The following is a 16416-nucleotide window of genomic DNA, read 5'->3' on the forward strand; positions in this document are numbered from 1 at the left end:
CTACCTTTTTAGATTGGCTTTTAACTAAATTTATTTGATCTTAATTTATTTTAGATTATTTTATTTTCATGTTATTTTATTTTCATTTTATTCAACTGTACTGTTTATTTATTTATTTACTCATTTATTTATTCATTCATTTACTTATTTATTTATTCATTCTTAAGCTGTTCTTACTGTTTCTTAAGGTTGTTTAATTTTAATTTTAACTCCAGTGTTTTCCTCGTGGGGATCCTCCATGCCGGGGGGCTTTGCCTGCTCGGTCTGGGGGCTGCTGTCGTGGTGATTGCACCTATCGGGGTGGCTGGGGCCCTGCACTGCGGCCTTTTGGCCACGGTGTGGACCCCGGTCTGGGTGGACTGGCCCCTGGTCTGGATGGATCCACATGACACTGATATTGTTTCCTCACAGCAGCATCAGGCCAGATGCTCATCACTTTTAGTATTTTCAGTTCGAGACAGAAATAAGAGAAGCATGTTTGTATAGAATGGGGAGGGAAGGCTACTTGGTGTGTGTGTGTGTGTGTATATGTATGTATGCATGTGTGTGCGTGCAGCTGTGTGAAATACTTTGGTGAGTGTTTCTATTGTTTTGTATTCCTACTTTGTTTTGTTTTATATGCAAAAATGTTTTTAATCATGTAAAGCACTTTGTGTTGCCTGTGGCATGAAAGGTGCTTTATAAATAAAGTTTGATTTGATTTGATTTGATTTGATTTGATCTCCTCCCTTGTTGGTCTTTATGGGCTTGTAGGATTCAGTCTGGAACAATGCTGCTGCACGACTGGATATTCTCTCTGCTTGTGACTTTATGTGCAACCATACAGCCAGGCCAGGAAGCATGTAGGTCCTATTTGTACCTGTCTGCAGAATGCCATGATTCAAGCAGTACTTTACAAAGCTGTCGAGGAGGGCTGGAGGCATCTTGCTCAATAGTCTGTCCACGTGACCCACACATCAGCTCGTACCCATCCTGCCCTTCAAGGGTCTTTAACATTCCAACCAAGGACTGAACAGCAAATGCATCAAAAGTGCTAGCATCCCCTGATTTGAGGGCTGGAGCACTCAAAATGGCACCCAACTCAGACTGGACGAGCTGTCTCGACTGGTCATGCTTGTCCTGAAGAGCCTGAAGAGCTGCTGTGTAAGGCTGTGGATGGTACCTATAGGCCTTAGCTTCGAATGGCTGACCAGCACTTGGTATTTATACTGTTCACTGAGGTGACAGTGGCTGTTCAACAAGTTGTCTAATGCAATCTTGAGCAAGGTGAAGTCACTCTCTCATCCACTCTCGAGGCAATGGAGATTTAGGAATTCCATACACTCAGGCAATCAACATTTATGCTCCTGGAGTTGGTAGGAGTACAGGTTGCGGGGCTATAGGACTTGGAGCTGCCTGGTGAGCATAAGTGGCACCAACTGATTGTGCCTGGAGAGTAGGGTTAAAGGAATGTGTTGGACCAGAGAAACAAACAGCTGTAGCTAAAGCTGATGGGACAGAGGTTGTGACCACGGGTCCAGGATTTGTGTGTATTACCAAATTAGCCACATTAGGTCTTTGAATGGAGAGGATGGACGTGCCGGTCCTGGTGTTGTGGCTGAAAGTCCAGGTACAGAGGTTTGGAGATCCTGAAAGACAGTAGCTTGAATAGGAATCACAGTGGGCTTCTTTGGTCGGTATACAGGGTGAGTAATACATGGGCTGTTTAACAGATAAAGGTGGAGCTGGTGGTATGAAACTATCTGGAGACAGTAATGGTGCTGATTAGATGTCCCCAGTTTCTGTTTTGAGGAGGGAGGTGACCGGTTTGGCCCTCTCTAAATCCTTCTCTTCTTTTTTAAGGTGACGGTTTCTATCCAGGCTTTTGGTGAAGGCCTTCCTAGCCTGCAGTGCCTCTTTCTGAATGTGCTGGGCTTCTTTTTCTTTAACCTGCAGCTGCTGATATTCTAGATCAGCCTGTGAATCATCTTCATATTGGTGATGAAGATTATCAAGCTCCATTTGTTTCATCCTTTCTGCAGAATAGTGGTTTGGAAAGGAGAGAGAGCTTCAGCAAGATATACCCCAACAGAACGTGATATGCACTGACTAGATTTGGAGATGGAGCTACTTATACTTTTACTGGCTGTAGAGGAAGCAGGGGAGGCTGAACCAGATGGGGTCAATAACCAACTTCATAGTCACACAGATGACAGGGCAAGCAATGTTCTCTCTATGGCCTTTCCTGGCTCCCTGGTCTGTCAGAAACAGAGCCGTTCATATTGCTTTCAGAGTTACTCTCAATCTGGCTCGAAGGACCCAAATATGAGTTTTGATTCTGGTCAGAGAATCAGGCTCCAGAAAAGAGATGTCCTTTAATGAAGGAACCAAATTAAATAAAGCTTCAAACTATTCCTTGAAGGATTAAACTAAAGATAGTAATTTACAATTATAACTGAGTGTGGTAATTACCTCATTTCTCCAAACCTAACATTATTAATATGGATATTCACAAGAACCATCTGAACAGTCCTGAATATTGGTTAGTAACTACAGCTACATGCTAATAGTCCACTAACAATGATGTGATAAGCTGCTTACAGACTACCATCAAAGGCACTGAATCACACATACACTGTATCTACAATAATTTATGATAAAATAAAGAACACTCAATCTGTCGTTAATCTTAATACTTACAAGTTATTCATGAACGTACGGTCAAGTCACGCAGCTCATTCTTAATTGCCTCAATAACTGTCAACTCACTCTCCTACACTGAAGCTAAAAAAAGACAACGGATCATGTTGCTGCAGTACACATCTCCACCACAAGGTGTCCTGTCAAGCTTCAAGACATGTGTTTAGTTTTCCAGGAAAAGTTCCAGAGAATTTGCTCTTTTTTCCCAGTGTGAGAGTTTCCATGAAGGGATGAGGAAGCTCAGCTGCTTCTACAAAGACCTTCTGTCTTTTCACGACGAGTCCATCTGGAAGCAGAGGCTGAAGTTTCCTCTGTTCTTCCTGCTGAAGGAGTCACATGATCAGGACTTCCTGTATGCTGCTTCCCAGTAGTGGACTTTGTGTTTGACAGGAAGCTTCCAGACAGAAGAAGAAGGTCCGTGTTGAACATGTGTGTGTGTTCAGAGGAGCTTCTTCCAGCTCTGATCTGAGCTGCTTTGAAACGTGTGTGTTCATTGAAGCTGTTTGACTTTCATCTGTTAGATCATCTGAAGCATCTAGAAGCTTCTCTGCTGAAAGAACTGCCAGTATCTTCTCCTGATGGTGGAGAAGAGAAACAGGACGCAGCTGTCCAGAAGCAAAGAGGCTGTTTTTGGTTGGGAGGGGTTCTGTGGGGGGCCGGGGGAAGGAAGTCCCTCTCAGTGCTTCCACTGGATCCTTCCTAAACAAAAGGGACTGGTTCTGCTGGGAATCATTTCTACCAGTGGGATCAAACACCATCAGAGCTGCTGCTGCTTCTGTACAGCTGATGCTGTTTGTTTCTCTCAGTTCCACAGGTGGAGGTGGAGTCAGGGGTGGAGTCTGTCCTGCTGCCCTGCAGAACCACAGTTCACCTGCCTGAAGAAGCTAAAGTGGAGTGGAAGTACGGTAACTACTGGACGGTCCATGTGTACCAGAACGGTTCTGACCAGCCTGAAGACCAGGACCAGGTCTACAGAACCAGAACAGTGATGGAGAGAAACCCTCTACAACCTGGAGACCTCAGTCTGACTCTGAAACTTCCCACAGATGAAGACAATGGAACCTTCACCTGCAGAGTCTACAGCAGGGAGGGAAACATCCTGATGAAGAAACAAGTTGGTCTCACAGTCAGAGGTCAGTGGTTTAAATCTGATGTTTGAGTATTTTTCCAATCAGCTGATCAGTTGTGATCAATACTGATCAGAGTGTGATGAAAGTGAAATGTGTGAGGGTAATGTGACTGAATGAGTTCAGGATTTAGCTGCAGTCTCCCAACGCTGCTCGTAGAGTTCTGGTTTGATTGGACCTTAGGACCGCACCGGAACCAGGACCAGTTCAAATATGAGATCTTTATTTAACTGGTCTTCAAAGTCCAGGACATAAAATATGAACCTTAAAGCACAAATAGAAAACATGGAAATATTATGCTCAGCCTGTTATAGCATTATAATTATAATATAATTATAATATTTTAATATAAACTATAAAAATATCAAAAAGTACAATTCAAAATTACAATAAAAATAATAATTCTCCATCCATCCATCCATTTTCTTCCGCTTATCCAGAGTCGGGTTGCGGGGGCAGCTGCCTAAGCAGGGAAACCCAGACTTCCCTCTCCCCGGCCACATTCACCACCTCATCCGAAGGGATCCCGAGGCGTTCCCAGGCCAGCCGAGAGATGTAGTCCGTCCAGCATGTCCTGGGTCTGCCCCGGGGCCTCCTTCCGGTGGGACGTGCCCGGAACACCTCACCAGGGAGGCATCCAGGAGGCATCCTAACCAGATGCCCGAGCCACCTCATCTGGCTCCTCTCGATGTGGAGGAGCAGCGGCTCTACTCTGAGCCCTCCCGGATCACCGAGCTTCTCACCCTGTCTCTAAGGGAGAGCCCGGCCACCCTGCGGAGGAAACTCATTTCGGCCGCTTGTATTCGAGATCTCGTTCTTTCGGTCACAACCCACAGCTCATGACCATAGGTGAGGGTAGGAACGTAGATCGACCGGTAAATCGAGAGCTTTGCCCTTTGGCTCAGCTCCTTCTTCACCACGACAGACCGATGCAGAGTCCACATCACTGCGGACGCCGCACCGATCCGCCTGTCGATCTCTCGCTCCATCCTTCCCTCACTCGTGAACAAGACCCCGAGATATGTAAACTCCTCCACTTGGGGCAGGACCCCATCGCAGACCCGGAGAGAGCACTCCACCCTTTTCCGGCTGAGGACCATGGTCTCGGACTTGGAGGTTCTGATTCTCATCCCACTCGGCTGTGAATCGCTCCAGTGAGAGCTGAAGATCACGTCCCGATGAAGCCAACAGAACCACGTCATCCGCAAAGAGCAGAGACCCAATCCTGAGGCCACCAAACCGGATCCCCTCCACACCTCTGCTGTGCCTAGAAATTCTGTCCATAAAAGTTATGAACAGAATCGGTGACAAAGGACAGCCTTGGCGGAGTCCAACCCGCACTGGAAACAATTCTGATTTGCTGCCGGCAATGCGGACTAAGCTCTGACACTGGTCGTACAGGGACCGGACAGCTCTTACAAGCGAGTCCGGCACTCCATACTCCCGGAGTACCCCCCCACAGGAGTCCCTGGGGGACACGGTCGAACGCCTTCTTCAAGTCCACAAAGCACATGTAGACTGGTTGGGCAAACTCCCATGCCCCCTCAAAGACCCCAAAGAGGGTGTAGAGCTGGTCCACTGTTCCATGACCGTGACGAAAACCACACTGCTCCTCCTCAATCCGAGGTTCGACCATCCGACGGACACTCCTCTGCAGCACCCTTGAATAGACCTTACCGGGGAGGCTGAGGAGTGTGATCCCCCTGTAGTTGGAGCACACCCTCCGGTCCCCCTTTTTGAAGAGGGGGACCACCACCCCAGTCTGCCAGTCCAGGGGGACTGTCCACGACAGGCACCGACGACCTTACGGCCACAGCTGCGGCTGGCCGCCTCGACAATAGAGGCACGGAACACAGCCCATTCGGACTCAATGTCCCCCGCCTCACCTGGGACATGGTTGAAGCGCTGCCGAAGATGGGAGTTGAAACTCTTTCTGACAGGGGACTCTGCCAGACGTTCCCTCACAACACGCTTGGGCCTGCCAGGCTTGACCGGCATCCTCCCCCACCATCTGAGCCAACTCACCACCAGGTGGTGATCAGTTGACAGCTCCGCCCCTCTCTTCACCCGAGTGTCCAGAACATGCGGCCGCAAGTCCGATGACACGACTACAAAGTTGATCATTGAACTGCGGCCCAGTGTCCTGGTGCCAAGTGCACATGTGGACACTCTTATGTCTGAACAAGGTGTTTGCTATGGACAATCCATGACGAGCACAGAAGTCCAACAACAAAACACCACTCGGATTCAGATCAGGGGGGCTGTTCCTCCCAATCACGCCCCTCCAGGTCTCGCTGTCATTGCCCATGTGAGCAATTGAAGTCCCCCAGCAGAACGAGGGAGTCCCCAGAAGGAGTGCTCTCCAACATCCCCCCCAAGGACTCCAAAAAGGGTGGGTACTCTGAACTGCTATTGGTGCATAGGCACAAACAACAGTCAGGACCAGTCCCCCCACCCGAAGGCAGAGGGAGGCTACCCTTTCATCCACCGGGGTAAACTCCAATGTACAGGCGCCAAGTTGGGGGGCAATGAGCAGGCCTACACCTGCTTGGCACCTCTCACTGGGAGCAACTCCAGAATGGAAGAGGGTCCAGCCCCTCTCGAGGGCAGTTGCTCCAGAGCCCAAGCTATGCGTCGAGGTGAGTCCAACTATATCTAGCCGGAACCGCTCAACCTCGCGCACCAGCTCAGGCTCCTTCCCCGCTAGAGAGGTGACATTCCACGTCCCTAGAGCTAGACTTTGCAGCCAGGATCAGACCGCTCTGGCAGCCACCTAGCTCACAATGCACCCAACCCCTATGGCCCCTCCCGTAGGTGGTGAGCCCATGGGAGGAGAGGCCCATGTCTCCCTTTCGGGCTGAGCCCGACCGGGCCCCATGGGCAAAGGCCTGGCCACCAGGCGCTCGCCTCCTTGCCCCACCTCCAGGCCTGGCTCCAGAGGGGGGCCCCGGCGACCCACGTCTGGGCAAGGGAAACCTTGGTCCTTGTTTTGTCATCATCATAAGGGTTGTCTGAGCCGCGCTTCGTCTGGTCCCTTCCCTTGACACCTGTTTGCCATGGGTGACCCTACCAGGGGCATACGCCCCTGACAACATAGCTGCTAGGATCGTCAGGACACACAAACTCCTCCACCACGATAAGGCGGTGGCTCATGGAGGAGAATAATAATTCTATTGTAAAGAATTCTCATCTATTTAAAACATTTCAGAAAACAAATCTTCCTACTTTCTCTGAGTGTGTAAAAGTCAAACTCTACTTTAAGCCAAGCAGCTAAAAGCCTCGTCAGCACCACAGTCCTGTGGTGACGTTTGGCGGGGGCTTGGAGCATGGGGAGGTGGCTTTATGTGTGTCTAGCTGCCCTGGATCTGACTTTAGGCCAGCTGGTTGTGTCCATGAATGGCAGGTCTCCTTAATGCAGCCCCCCTCTCTTCTCACCGCTGCTCGTTGCGTCTCTGTCCACCTGAACGGTGCTGAAGACGTGTACCACTATGCTAGGGTCCTGGATGAGTGAATGAAGCCATGGCTCCGTAAAGCACAGGAAACTACACTCACGGTATTCCCACTGGAACTTACAGCAAGCTCATCCATTTTATTCCTCAGAGATCTCATGTTCCTCGTTATGAAAGCTGGCTTGTACCTCCTGCTGATTTCTTCTTTCCGTCCTCTTTTCTTGTTTCTCTGCAAACATGATGTTTGTGATGTGAAGAAGAAGAAAGAGCAGCTGCAGCTTTAAATCCACTCACTTCTTCATGGATCTGCTTCTGCAGCAGCTTCTTCACACTGGATCATCTGATCTTCACTCACTGTTTGATCCCACTTTCTGATCACTCATCAATAAGCTGATCAGCTGATTTTCTTCTTCTCTCAGTCTGTCAGGTGGAGGTGAAGGAAGGGGCGGAGTCTGTCCTGCTGCCCTTCAGAACGACACCTGACCTACCTGGAGATGCCATGGTGGAGTGGTGGTGCTTGAAACCTAAACCAGTAATGAAGGTCCACATTTACCAGAATGGTTCAGAACGCCCTGGAGACCAGGACCAGGTCTACAGAACCAGAACTAAGATGAAACAAGATCCTCTGAAAACTGGGGACCTCAGTCTGACTCTGAAACACCCGAAACCTGGAGACAGTGGAGCGTACATATGTAGAGTCTGGAGGAGAGGTCCGATGAGAGAGAAAACAGTTCAGCTAAAACTCAAAGGTCTGTCCATCCGTCTGTCTGTCAGTCCAACTGTCCGTCCGTCCGATTGTCTGTCTAAATGTCTTTCCATCTGTCTGTCTGTCTTCTGTCTGTCTGACTATCTGTCTGTCTGTCTGTCTTAGGCCTGACTTTCCATCTGTCTGTCTGTCTTCTGTCTGACTATCTGTCTGTTTGTCTGTCTTGACTGTCCTTTTGTCTTTGTTCTGACTATCCGTCTGTCTGTCTGTCTGTCTTGCTGAATGTCTGACTGTTTCTCTGTCTGTCTATCTGACTGTCTGTATGTCTGACTGTCTGTCTGTTTGTCTCTCTAACGGTCTGTCTGTCTGACTATCTCTCTGTCTGACTGTGTCTCTGTATGTATGACTGTGTGACTGTATGTCTGTCTGTCTGATTGTCTGTCTGTCTGTCTGTCTGTCTTCTGTCTGACTATCCGTTTGTCTGTCGTGACTCTCTGTCTGTCTGTCTCTGTCTGTCTGATTGTCTGTCTGTCTGTCTGTCTGTCTGACTATCCGTTTGTCTGTTGTGACTGTCTGTCTGTCTCTGTCTGTCTGATTGTCTGTCTTCTGTCTGACTATCCGTTTGTCTGTCGTGACTGTCTGTCTGTCTCTGTCTGTCTTCTGTCTGTCTCTCTGTCTGTCTGTCTGTTTGTCTGTCTAACGGTCTGTCTGTCTGCCTGGCTATCTGACTGTCTGTCTGTCTGTCTGTCTATCCGTTTGTCTGTTGTGACTCTCTGTCTGTCTGTCTGACTGACTATCTATCTGATGTCTGTCTTCTGTCTGTCTGTCTGTCTGTTTGTCTGTCTAACGGTCTGTCTGTCTGCCTGACTCTCTGACTATCTGTCTGTCTTCTGTCTGACTATATCTGCTTCTCTGCCTGACTGTCTGTCTGTCTATCTGAGTAACTGTCTGTCTGTCCATCTGACTGTCTGTCTGCCTGGCTATCTGACTGTCTGTCTGTCTTCTGTCTGTCTGACTGTCCGGCTGTCTTACTGTCCGTCTTACTGACTGTCTTGTGTGTCCTCTGCAGGGAGGGGTCGGGTCCAGGATCAAACAGAGGACATCAGGACCAGAAGTGGATCCGATGATCCGACTCCTCTGATGGCTGATCAATCAGTCTGATCTTTGATTATTGATCCAGTCTGACTTTGGACCAGAGAGAAAATATCAGTGAAGGATGTGATGGAGGACGGATGAAGAGAGGACTTGTTCCAGCTGCAGACGTAGTATTGATCAGTATTGATCAGTGATGTCAGAGTGGAGTCAGTGTGATGTCACATGTTGATCAGCTGTGTGTTCTGGACTCTTAGGACCTAGAGCAGGGATCACCAACTCCGGACCTCCTGAGCCAGTGTCCTGCAGGTTTTCACTGCATCCCTGCTGCAACACACCTGGTTCAAATGAAATAGTCAATAGTTAAGGTCTACACCAGCCTCTTAATGACCCAGTCAGGTGTGCTGCAGTATGGAGATACTGAAAACCTGCATCCATCCATCCATCCATCCATCCATCATCCATCCATCCATCATCCATCCATCCATCCATCATCCATCCATCCATCCATCATCCATCAATCATCCATCCATCCATCCATCCATCATCCATGCATCCATCCATCCATCATCCATCCATCATCCATCCATCCATCCATTCATCCATCCATCATCCATCCATCCATCCATCCATCCATCCATCCATCCATCCATCCATTCATCCATCCATCCATCCATGCATCCATCCATCCATCATCCATCCATCCATCCATCCATCCATCCATCCATCCATTCATCCATCCATCCATCCATCCATTCATCCATCCATCCATCCATTCATCCATCCATCCATTCATCCATCCATCCATCCATTCATCATCCATCCATCCATCCATCCATCCATTCATCCATCCATCCATCCATCCATCCATCCATCCATCCATCCATCATCCATCCATCCATCCATCCATCCATCCATCCATCCATCCATCCATCCATCCATCATCCATCCATCCATCCATCCATCCATCCATCCATCCATCATCCATCCATCCATCCATCCATCCATCCATCCATCCATCCATCCATCATCCATACATCCATCCATCCATCCATTCATCCATCCATCCATTCATCCATCCATCCATCCATCCATCCATCCAGGGTTTGGAGGTTTACCTGTTTCAACACACCTGATTTAAATTCACAGAGCAGAACGTGATAAGCTGTTAGATTGTAATTTTATTTGCATGAGGTGTGTTAGAGCAGGGAAACAGCTATCCATCTGGCTACCCAAGCATGAGTTAAGCTGCCCCATCCATCCATCACCCACCCACCCACCCTTCTTAGTTAACCAAGAGAACCCAGAGTTAACCCCGAAGTTACCTCAAGTTACCTCGATAAGAGAAAAGCTTCGTAGTACAGGCTTCTATTATAAGACAAAAAACAACAAGATAAACACTACAACAACAAAAGTCCCCTACTTGGCATCATCATGCATGAAGTAGGGTTAAATTTGCAAAGTGCATCCACACAGTGAAATTTGACTGAAGTCCGTTTATGTCTTCCTATCTCTACCTTTAGGATTCTTTACCAAATAGAAATATTCTGACCAAACTAAACTGAACCCAAACTAAACAGGTAACAAGGAGGTAGGGACAGATAACGGAAAGTTCATTTACAGAGTGTAAACTTCCTCGGATACGGGTTCCTGTTCACTAAATCCAGCCTTCATCATCCCATCTGCTTTATGTTCAAGCTCATTTCACAGTCACACTTTTAACTGGTGAATAAACCTGTTTCATCTCTTCTTTCCTCCAGAACACGATGACTCACATTTATATCTAAAGAAAAAAATAAATGTTACATTATAATTTCTATAAATAATTGAGTATTTTTCATTTGACTGAATGATAAAATCTCAGCTGCTCTTCCACAAAGTTCCTCAGTCTGATCCGGATAAACTTCCTAGTCCGGTTCTCCACCATTTCTCCCAGAAACAGCTGGATTTGGTGGGAGAAAATAAAGTCAGAAAGACTGAAGACAAACAGGTTGTCATCGCATGTGGGAACAACTTTCTTTAGTCTGTGTTTTGCCTAAACTCCATCAGGGGGAGGTTTGTCTGTCTAAGATTTGGATTTTCTAACTGAATGTGTCATTTGGGATTAAACACGTGTTGTATGAACATTATCAGACATGATAGATTTACAAGGTGATTTCTTACAACAATCCACTGCCAACAACCACACAGCGTCTGAGACATGATAGAGTGAATAAATATTCTTTTTCACAGACATAATGTTGGTATTTTTTATCCATTCTGAGTCAGTTATCTTCAGAGAAAACCGACAAATGCAGAAGTTCCCACCACAAAGTTTCACTAACACAAACATGACAGCATCTAGTCATGTAGACGTGGTGAAGACGACCTGCTGAAGATCAAGCTGAGCATCAGAATGAGGAAGAAAGCAGATTTAAGTGACTTTGAATGTGGCATGGTTGTTGGTCTGAGTGTTTACTGGGATTTTCACACACAGCCATTTGAAGGGTTTCCAGAGATGGTCTGAAGAAGTGAAAATATCCAGTGAGCTGTTGTTGTCTGGACCAGAATGCAGCAGAAGACCACATGAGGTGCCTCCTGCCAGCTAAGAACAGGAAGCTGAGGCTACAATTCACACACACTCACCAACACTGGACAATAGAAGATGGAGAAACGTTGCTGGTCTGATGAGTCTCCATTTCAGCTCCACATTCAGATGCTAGACTCAGAATCTGCTCAGAATTATGAAAACATGGATCCATCCATCTTCTTGGACCACTTTGGGCCCCTTAGTACCAACGTGGCTTGTTTTAACCAGCACAGCCTACCTGAGTATTGTTGCTGACCATGTCCATCCCTTTATGACCACAGTGGAGCATCTTCTGATGCTACTTCCAGCAGGATAATGCATCATGTCACAAAGCTCAGATCATCTCCACCTGCTTTGTAGAACATGACGATGAGTTCACTGGACTATAAGGACTTCCACAGCCACCAGATCTCAGTCCAGTAAAGCAGCTTTGGGATGTGGTGGATCTCATCGTGGATGTGCAGCAACTATGTGATGCTGTCATGTCAATATGGAGCAAAACCTCTGAGAATGTTTCCAACACCTTGTTGAATCTATCACACCAACAACTGACCCTGTCGGTGTCAAACTCACAAAACTGAGACCAAAGTTAGAATCCTACAGGGGTGAAGAGCAACACCTTTCGGTTGGGGTCTTAGGTAAGACGCTACAACCCACAGTAAATTGTTTTGGAGAAACGCGTCTGCTAAATGACAGTACTGATGCCGGTAATGCAGTCTTTTGTTTTAATTTATAAAATAAATATGTACAGATACATCTGAGGTTGGTAGCAGTTTATTTAGTGTCAATCAATCAATCAAACTTTATTTATAAAGCACTTTTCATGCTGGGGCAACACAAAGTGCTTTACATGAAAAATCAATTTATGCATATTAAAAACAAAATGAGTCTTAGCACACATCAAAAGAGACTACATAAAAAAGTCACTTTCATACAGTTGCACGCACAATAAATAAATACAATAAATACAGTTGAGTAAAATGAAATGAAAATAAAATAACAAGATATAAAATTAATTAAAGCCGCAAGCGGCATCCATCGGGTCCGAGCTGCCTGGACCCCGCCACCCGAGGTCGCCATGACAACAGGTGGTCTAATGCGTTACGGACCCAACGTATATGAATCCTGTCAAGTTTGGTGCAGTTCCCATTTATTCCTGTGGAGATATGAGCAAACCGTGTTTCATGGCGAGAAGGTAATTTTCCGTCGGTTGCCATGGGAACACGCTTTCTGCTATTAGAAAGATTTGAGGAGCGTTTGGTCCCCAACTTGTCAGGAAGCTTCCCACCAAGTTTGGAGTCAATCGCACGAATCCCCTCAGACTAGTTCGTTCAAATGGGAGTGAAACCCAAGATGGCGGGCAGTCCGTTGCCATGGCAACAAGTGTTCTATTGACATCAATGCTGGACTTGGGGTGTCACAAGTATGAATCCTGTGAAGTTTGGTGCAGATCCCACGTATTCCTATGGAGATATAAGCAAACCGTGTTTCATGGCGAGGTCATTTTCCATGAGTTGCCAAGGTAACACGCTTCCTGCTATTAGAAAGATTTGAGGAGCGTTTGGTCCCCAACTTGTCAGGAAGCTTCCCACCAAGTTTGGAGCCAGTCGCGCGAATCCCCTCAGACTAGTTCGTTCAAATGTCAGAGAAATCCAAGATGGCGGGCACCCCATTGCCATGGCAACAGGTGTTTGATTGACTTCTTTGCTGGACTTGGGATGTGACAGGTATGAATCCTGTGAACTTTGGTGCAGATCCCACGTATTTCTGTGGAGATATGAGCAAACCGTGTTTCATGGCGAGAAGGCGCTTTTCCGTTGGTTGCCACGGTAACACGCTTTCTGCTATTAGAAAGATTTGAGGAGCGTTTGGTCCCCAACTTGTCAGGAAGCTTCCCACCAAGTTTGGAGTCAGTCGCACGAATCCCCTCAGACTAGTTCGTTCAAATACGATGTGTGTAAAGTGGAAAAAATGGCAAAAAAATGGCCGCACACGCCAAGATGGCGGGCACCCCGTTGCCATGGCGACAGGTGTTACATTGAGTTTTTTGGTCAACCCGGGGTGGTACACGTGTGTGCCGAGTTTCGTGTTCCTACATATAAGTAGACTTTTGGGACCCCATTCATTTGGGGATTTTTGGGGTGTCTAGGGGGCGCTGTTGAGCCAATTTTGCATTGAAGTGTATGCAGACTTTATAATATCCGAGTTACGCGGGGCTTGATGTGTGTGCCAAGTTTCACAACTTTTCATGGGTGTTTAGGGGGTCAAATTTGGCGTTGAAACGCTTAGGAGAAAAATAAACATTTCAGGAACAATAGGGCCTTGCCATACTTTGTATGGCTCGGACCCTAAAAATAGCTTAAGATCAAATAAAAATGTAGTTGAAAGCTAAGCTAAAAAGGTAGGTCTTAAGCCTCTTTTTAAAAACAGTCTCTGCAGCCCTGAGGCTCTCTGGCAGGCTATTCCATAGACGAGGGCCGTAACAACGGAAAGAGGCCTCGCCATACGTCTTGGTCCTCACCCTTGGAACAACTAATAGACCGCTTCCAGAGGACCTCAGGGTCCACGAGGGTTCATAATTTAAAAGCAAGTCGGATAAAAAAGGGGGCCCAAAACCATTAAGACATTTATAAACTACTAAAAGAACCTTAAAATCAGTCCTGAAACACACGGGGAGCCAATGCAGCGATTTTCAAACTGGTGTAATGTGTTCCCGCCCTCTGGTCCTCGTCAGAACTCGTGTTCTGACGTAGCTATAGGGTCGAAATAGACTTCTTTGGAAGACCAGAGAGCAGGGCATTACAGTAATCTAATCTACTAGAAATAAAAACATGCATCAGCACGTCCGTGCTGGCAAGATCTGACCTGATACCTGATAGTGTTTCTCTAGGACAGAGTTGGATCTCATGAGCACAATGAAATGTATCTTTAGTTAGTTATTGAAAACTTGACAACAGACAGATGAGTTTGCTCTTAAAAGTGATTCTCTTTATGGAAGAGACATCCATCTGAATGCTGCTCAGTTTCTCTGTACTTTGGCTGGGGTTGAGATTTCCCAGCCGTCCCTGAAGGCATTCTCCCTCCACTTCTTATTGCCTGCTCTGACTGCTGACGCTCCACCTGCACTGTGTTCCATACCAGTGTGTGGCAGGTTGTCTTTGCCAGATCATCTTGGTTTTTCCCTGCAGGCTTCCAGCCCTGATCTTCTGCCTGTCCACCTGTTTTGACCTCCGACCCGTTTGACCTGGATTTCCTGATTCGCCTGCCCCAGTCTGGGAACTCTCTTTTTCTGTTGTTTGGATTTTCTGGAACTCTGACCTTTGGATTGTCTTCAGGATTTGGATGTTGGCTTACGGACCTAACCAGTATCACTGGAAGGATTACTCTGGAGGACCTGTTGGAAGGCTCAGCCTGAAGCTGAATAGCAAACAGTCGACTATCTTGCCCTGTTCTAACTTTTTCTCTGGTTCAGCCGTTTTTGAAAGGCTCTCAGTGGGGATTCCTCTGGCTGCTCTTGTCCTCTCTCCCGGAGAACTCTGCCATGTGGACTCCTTCACCTCCACTGACGAGCTGCCAGAAAGGAACCAGACGCTACTATCCTGACTACATTCCCCTGTTCCAATAAAATCTTCTTCACACCAATCCTTGGGTCTCTGGTCTTCACTGGGTCCAGTCTGCTGAAACGTGACATTCTCTAATTCCACTGAATTGGATATTGAAATGAATTAACCCCTCTATTTTTATTATTTAACAGTTTATCTTAACAAATGTAGATGTTTTAAATACAAAAAATTTAATATAAAACTGATAACATTTGTAGAGAAATATTTTCAGAATTAATAGAATCAACAAGGTTGAACATGTTTTCATTCAGATTAAATCTCTCCAGCAGATAAACCCCGGCCTGTCCTCTCTGTGTCTCCATCATGGCTGATTCCTGGATCCTCAGTAACTCTGAGATGTGAGATTAAACCTCCGTCTGGAGGATGGAGGTTCGACTGGTATAAAGCTGTTCCTGATCTGTTATCCAACTGGTACAGTTATGATCTGCTGCCTGGTAGCACTGCTGGGACTGACCATGATTCCTACTTCATTCATGGACAAACACAGACAGCAGATATGTGTGTAGAGCTGGAAGAGGAGACCCAGAGTATCACACTGATTACAGTGAAGTAAAGTTTCTCTGGTCTGCAGGTCAGGGTGTTTCTGTCCTCTCAGTGAGGATCAGTTATGTTTTCACATTCAACACTTGATTGTCATTGTAATAATATTGCAGAGCTCACTTTGATTCTAATATTTTTCTATCTTTAAAACCAAAGCCCATGTTGTCCATTAATGTGGATATTTCTTCATTTTCAGTTAATAAGATGAAACCCTGCATTTCTGTGTATTCTTACTCATCATTAAGTCAGCGGGCAGGTGTGTCAATGAGATCAGTATCTACCAAGCTGAGACACTGAAGAGGAAACACTGACTGGACGAAGCAATGAAATATTTAAACTTAAAATGTTTTATTTATATATTAAAGATGGTTGTTTAGATGTACTCAGCTTACCATTTAAAACATATTGAAAAATGTTCATAAAATCCAGTTTGATAAGTGAGTGAGGTGTCTGGGGCCCATTTTGTTTCTAACTGTTCTATTTTTATTAACTGTTGTCTGGAGTCATTCTATGTTATTATATATTCAAGTAATGTTGTGAGGTGTTGTCACTCATGTTAACGTCAGCACATGGTAACAGGTAAACCATTGAACCCAACTGAACCCAACCACCCCGTCAGCTCATTTTAACG

The 16416-nt window shown here is 46.4% G+C and overlaps 1 protein-coding gene across 1 annotated transcript in view; it reads left to right on the plus strand.

Moving 5' to 3' along the window:
* LOC121640417 overlaps nucleotides 1-16416 on the plus strand; it is a 1195287-nt gene that overhangs the window by 19264 nt on the left and 1159607 nt on the right. Inside the window, exon 5 of the mRNA XM_041986139.1 lies at nucleotides 3486-3812. Within this exon, the coding sequence (XP_041842073.1) occupies nucleotides 3486-3812 (327 nt within the window). The remainder of the gene's footprint in view (nucleotides 1-3485; nucleotides 3813-16416) is intronic.

Source organism: Melanotaenia boesemani, chromosome 5 (genome assembly GCF_017639745.1).
Source record: "Melanotaenia boesemani isolate fMelBoe1 chromosome 5, fMelBoe1.pri, whole genome shotgun sequence".
NCBI lineage: Eukaryota > Metazoa > Chordata > Actinopteri > Atheriniformes > Melanotaeniidae > Melanotaenia > Melanotaenia boesemani.